Consider the following 6,000-nt stretch of genomic DNA (forward strand, 5'->3'; position numbering starts at 1 on the left):
ACATCTACTGCAATCAATGTCGCTCATCTCGTTGACAGTGTCGCAGGGCTTTCCCGAGATGTTTTTGTTGCACTTCCACTTCTTGTGGTCTTTGCGTATAGTTGTTGTCGTGGCCATTATGGAATTCGTCTGTTTATAATATAGTTGGGTTTTGCTTCGTATAGATCTATTCAAGTGAGTTTTTGATGAATGCTTTGCGTTGTATAGTGAAAATCCCAAAAGGTTTGTTTCGGGGAATCCAGGACCGTATATGTACCTGCCCTTCATTCACGATTATTCACTCCAAAAAGCAACCTCACTGTGAGTCTCTCAACTCACATTTCAGGCAGGTACGCCATGTTGATATCATGAATCAGATAAGGCACCTTTGCGTTACATCAGGGTGGTAAAAGTTGCAAGCCCACTGATGAGGGGGCCTCAGCTTGTGTGACGCATATCCTCCAATCCTTGAATCATCCTAAACTACTTGCTGAAACACAGGGTCGATGCTTACCGTGATTGAATGGCTTCTGACTTCCGTGATGCGTTGCCATGTGGGAGATGGGAGATCATAGGCTTCTCCGGAACTCTATATCAGCTCACTTACCGACGGCCATGTTCATTCCAAGCCCCAGCACAGTTTCCAGCGGTCAAACTTCCTCATCAGCCACCATCAACTGTCAAATTCAGCTATTACATCAATCTATCATGACATTCGGACGAGTTACGAAAGAAGTCAGCAGCCACCACGTTGCCTGGCAGTGCAAGTCAGAGACCTGCGGTGAAATCAACGACATGGCACTCAAGCAATGTAAAGGGTGCAAAAAGACACGGCAAAGCGGCGATGCAGCCCTGCCCGCATCGGCCCAGGACCCTCTTTCAGGCACAATAGACGAAATTGGATATTTGCACCGCGTCGATGAGAAAGGCGAAGAGCACTGGTATTACTACGATCCGAACGCAAAAAGGCAAGAACAGCTTGTCTAATCACTAAGACACGGGTGAGAAGGAAAAAGGAAACGATATAGCTCCTGGTTCATAACATCAATGCGGGCTAGACTAAGTACACTAGACAATTTCTCCATCATCAAATTCTAGTCGAGGTGCTTCACTTCAACCTTCTCAATCACTTGCTTCGTTTCCAGCTCATCTGAATAAAGTCCTTCTGGTGCATCGCCAAAGATGACCGAAATTTCCTCCAGCGTACGTCCGCGTGTCTCGGGATAGAAGAAGAAAATCACGAAACCGTAGGACACCAGAAGAGCCACATACACGATGTAGTACTTCCAGCCAATAGCCGACAAGGCAATCGGGTTGACAAAGACGTTGAAAATGAGGGCCAAGATCATAATCATCCAGGCTGCAGAGATTCCGCGGCCACGTAGCTGGAACGGCCAAAGCTCGAGAGGGTAAGCAACCTGAAGGGGAGTTCTATGAAGAGCTGTGTTAGTGTTGTGATTCAGAGTATACGTGGTTGAAATGGAGTTGACTAACATAGCAATAGCATAACCAGCATTGAATAAGAACACAAATGGAATCATTGTGACTCCAACTGATCGTGATCCCGTTTGCGCGAAGCTCCCTGACATAGCAGTGATAAGGATAAAGCTGACAAGCATGACTGCGCAAGAGATCATGAGGAGAACTCGTCGTCCCAGTCTCTCAACGCACGAAGCACCAGCAACTGCAGCCAAGAAACTCCAGATCTGGAGACATCCCATGATCAGAGTCTGATCAGTGACGCTGGTGATGCCGACGGTGGCAAGCACTGTGGAGAGGTAGTAGCTGACGACTCCGTTACCGACCCACTGACTGTAAATTGCCAGTGATGCTGTGATGAAGAGTCGGCGACGATGGGCTGGAGTGGATACTAGCGATGCCCAGGAGCTTGACTTCTCGGCTTGTTTCTCGGACTCGATGGCGGTCGTAATTTCGTGAAGTTCGAAGTCGACAAGAGGGTGGTTCGCATCACCGCCCTGCAAAGAAGTACTCAGCAAATTGTTCAAATGGCGTCCATCATGTTAATTTGACTTACCGCGTGGAGCTTTCCAAGAGTTTCGCGCGCTGCGTCTTCTCGTCCCACAGATACCAGCCATCGAGGACTCTCAGGCACCATGATCAGAGCAGGAAGCGCAACAAGAGGCAAGGCGATCTGGAGAATTGTTGGTATCCTCCAGGCCCAATCAGTATAGTTCCTGGTGCCATAGCACGTCCAAGCTGCAATGATACCACCGATGAAATAATTGGTGTTGGTCAAAGCAGTGATGACACTTCGGTGGCTGGGGTAAGCGATCTCCGTAATGAGAAGAGGGATTGAGGTCGCGAACATGGCAGTCGGGATGCCGAGGATGAAACGGCCAGCGATCCACTCTGCCTCAGTCTTAGCACCTGTCTGAAGACCAGTACCAATTGCAAGCGGAATGAAGCCCAGTAAAGCTGGTAGACGACGACCGTATTTGTTTGCGAGCCATGAGCTGGGAGGGCATGCTACAAAGAATCCGATGAAGTAGATGGCATTGATGAAGCCGGACCATTCGCCAGAAGGATGGTCCATGAAGTCGCTCCATTGGGGAAGAGATTGGAGACCGTTGAGGAGACTTCCGTCATATCCGATTGCGGATTCTTGTCCAAGTCAGTTCTCGCGAGCCATTGACAGTCCTCATACAACTCACGAAAGCATACCAAGCCCAGTATCAAACTATTAAGTTTGAGCAAGTGGGCTTGCTTGTACCACGGTGTAGTCTGGTTCGGTAGAACAGCCTCAAGACCCCCAGACGGAGGCTGGATCTTGGAGTCCACAGCCATGGTTCTCAATTGACTCGGTGGATAGTTAATTTGTGGAGTTGGTCGATAGCCGCTATCTGAAGAGTCAAACCGCAAAACGGGGGCGATCAACGACCATTATAAGCTACCACGGCATGAAGCTGCACGGGCACCAACAGCACGGGACTGTTCCCGCGCGGGTCAACACAAAACGTCGCGGGGTCTCCAGGCTTTTTCGCGACGCCCCCAGATCTCTAGATTATAGGATGATATGAACAAGGGATAGACAATTCGATACCACCTCGTTCCACTTAGCTGAGATACCGGCCAGGGTACATGACAGGAAAGGAACTCGGCAACCCCGCAGTTGTCTAATTGATCTCTCCATCTTTGCGAAGTTTGCCGGATATTGCCTGTTCAAAGCGTCACTTGCACGAGTCAGGCACTTGTCCAGATATGATTCAATTGCTGGATGAACTGCGGTTAACTCGGTTAAGGTCCGGTTATAGGCTTTAGCGTCGGTAGAAGCTGGAGGAACTTCGTTTATGAGTCGGATAGCAATTATCAGACATGGTCTTGGTTCAATATGAAGATCTGGAGCTGTCGGCAGTTGAGCTATCTAAGAATAACACAATATGGGGTCAGCAAGCTGAAGGATATCCTGGAATGAGACCATAAAAATGCTCAACGATAAGATTTTGATGTAAACCGACCCCGTATCTCATCTTCAAAGTCCTTCAACTTCATATCAGTTGTTAGACTGTGAAGCTGTTGAGCAATCCCGCCGGTAGTTTTTCTGATCCCGTGAGCAGTCTCGGGCCCGTGAAGTGGGATACTGTCCAGGGACCCCTGCATTCAACACTTGTTTCGGACACGTAAATGACTGGCTCTCCAAGTCTCCTCCTCCTCAATCACCAATCCCCAGGCTTTCCGAAAACACTAGTCCCGCCTCCACGCGATATCCCAGCCCGTCAAATGTAGCCAAGGCCGTGAATAGGACCGAGTCGGCTCCGTCCAATCGGGCTCAGAGCAAGACCATGGTAATGTGATACGGCAGTTGCATGAGTATCGGGTCATGACATCCAGAAGAAACAAATGCACGTTTGTAATGATCATGTAATGCTCAATATGCATCGAGATCTTGAACGGGGGAAAGGATCGTTTCATGGATGGTAACATGGAAAGAGACGATCGATGGAAGGGCCGATGCATTCTCCTGTAGATCGACTTGCTCCGCGGTTGATCACCATAAGCACTTGGTTCCGGGCAACTTTCCTAGTGCGCTTGTAACCAAGTCCGCGCTATTTCCCCAGATTGATGTTCCCTTGGCTCACGCACCAAGTGTAGGGTATTGCTCACGATAGTAACGTCCAGCGGTACGCACTATATGTTATGAGAACTATCTTGCGACTGTCTTATACCAGCATTATAGTGGACTTTCGAGACTCGTCCGCACTAATCAGTGCAACACCTCCTCCAGATTCAGGCAAGGTCGCAACAAGGCCGAAGAAGCTGGCATTGTCCACTGAAACCAAGACAAAGTGACCGACGCGCTTATAAGTGCTTCCAGTTCCATAAACCGCTTGGAGAATAAGCCCCTCAATTATCACAAAGGCTTCCTCAACTGGATTCATATCTGGATCATTTACCTGCCGCCGTAACGTCGACCTCAAGGGCAGAAACGAAAGCAATCCCCCGCCCTGAAAAGTCGTCTCTAGAGTATCTGGGTAGGCGTAGATCGTTGACGACATTTCGAGAAGCTTCAAAACGACGTGTTCCGAGCCTGTCCTCCTACTGCTCTCGCTAACAGTGCCTCCGCAGATACACCCTCGTAGTTGGATCGACCCCTTCACTTGCTGAGACCGGGAGCAAGCTTGAGCAAGATGACTTCTAACGTCAATGATTTCAATCAGGTCTTCATCTCGCGGTAAATTTGTCCTTTGAGGCAGAACGCATGAGTCAACAGCTGCCCATGACCATGATGGAACACGCTCGGGATTTTGGGGTCCGGGCCCAGGTTCTAAGACAACCCAGTTGAGTCCTTCAACGATCCTTGACCTCCAAAGACCTGCTAGGTATTCATCGCCAGAGTTCTTCTTGAACATCTCGGCTATACCAGCTATAGCCATCAGTCGGTCATCAGGACAGGTTAGACTGCACTTGGAGTATGTCTTGACCAGATTTACCCACTGCTGATAGACGTCCACGGTCATTTTCTTGTTTTCTTCCTTTGGCCAGGCTGTTCGACGATGACCGTCGTCAAAGAAGGCATCAATAGCTTTCAGGTCAGTCGTGTACACTGCGTCAGCAGGCCGAGGTGACCACCGGGGAAACATCTCGCTCTTGTTCATCTCAAAGCATTCCCATACCGCCTGGGTCTTGGTGAAATGTAGCACTCTTGGCGAAAGAATACGCTCCTGGAATACCCATCCGCGATCGGTAAGTGGACCTTGTGTTAGTCGCTGCATGTGATGCTGGTCCCAAAGGTCAAACCTTCTCGGTTTGCCATCGGTGAACGAAACCTTGATGTGCCCTACAAGTGTTTCCTGAGCAGTGCGTGAACGAAATAGCCCCTCATCAGGTCCTCCAGAAGCGGTTGCGGAGATGGTGCAGGCGGAGTTGGCATAGACCAGGTGCATCTGGAGGGATCCTCGGGCCCAATCCTCGGGCGAATCTTGAATGATGCATAGCGAATCAATCCAGAGGTACCTAATAGAGAATCGGTGCGCAACAGTGATGGCTTCCCTGAATGTCTTGGGGAGTTGAGACGTTTGTGCGCCCTTCCGGAAGACTTCAAAATTCGAGCTCAAAAGTCGAATTGAAGGGGTTTTGGCCCATCGGTAACTCAGAGTCATATACTCCGGAGGATCTGTAATATCCTGTGGGTAAAGACAAAGCTTCCAGGTATCGTCGGAGCCAATGTCGATAAGCCGCGATGGAGCAAACTTTGGCGAAGACCGTAATCGTCGACACATTTCATGCGAGTCGCTACATGCTTCGTACCACTCGGAAACCATCTGGTGTACTTTTTCTGATGAGGAGCTGGTTTGGAAATCTACCGCCCATTCCTGCAGCATCGAAGACTCATTATCTAAGCACCTTAGTGTATATACCAAGCAGGCTTTAAAATACCCAGCCTACAGGTATCTATAGGTACCTATTTAACAGGGGTAAGTACCTAAAGATACCTATTCTAGATACCTACCTATAGGCAGGTACCTAAATAATATAATTATATAGGTATAGGTACTTATAGGT

The 6,000-nt window shown here is 49.1% G+C and overlaps 2 protein-coding genes across 2 annotated transcripts; both read right to left on the reverse strand.

The window, feature by feature from the left end:
- Positions 1-1,073: 1,073 nt before the first annotated feature.
- FSUBG_4149 (lactose permease) lies at positions 1,074-2,784 on the reverse strand (the record flags this gene model as incomplete). Its single annotated transcript, XM_036682107.1, has 4 exons — positions 1,074-1,410; positions 1,474-1,955; positions 2,015-2,601; positions 2,652-2,784. The coding sequence occupies 4 exons, from the start codon at positions 2,782-2,784 to the stop codon at positions 1,074-1,076; spliced, it is 1,539 nt and encodes a 512-aa protein (XP_036540456.1).
- A 1,373-nt stretch (positions 2,785-4,157) lies between these two features.
- On the reverse strand, positions 4,158-5,717 carry FSUBG_4150 (heterokaryon incompatibility protein; the record flags this gene model as incomplete). The annotated part of the gene is made up of 1 exon (XM_036682109.1): positions 4,158-5,717. One exon carries the CDS (start codon positions 5,715-5,717, stop codon positions 4,158-4,160), a length of 1,560 nt encoding a protein of 519 aa, XP_036540457.1.
- Positions 5,718-6,000: the final 283 nt, after the last annotated feature.

The sequence above is a fragment of the Fusarium subglutinans genome (genome assembly GCF_013396075.1).
Source record: "Fusarium subglutinans strain NRRL 66333 chromosome Unknown NRRL66333_c0000036, whole genome shotgun sequence".
NCBI classification, from domain to species: Eukaryota; Fungi; Ascomycota; class Sordariomycetes; order Hypocreales; family Nectriaceae; genus Fusarium; species Fusarium subglutinans.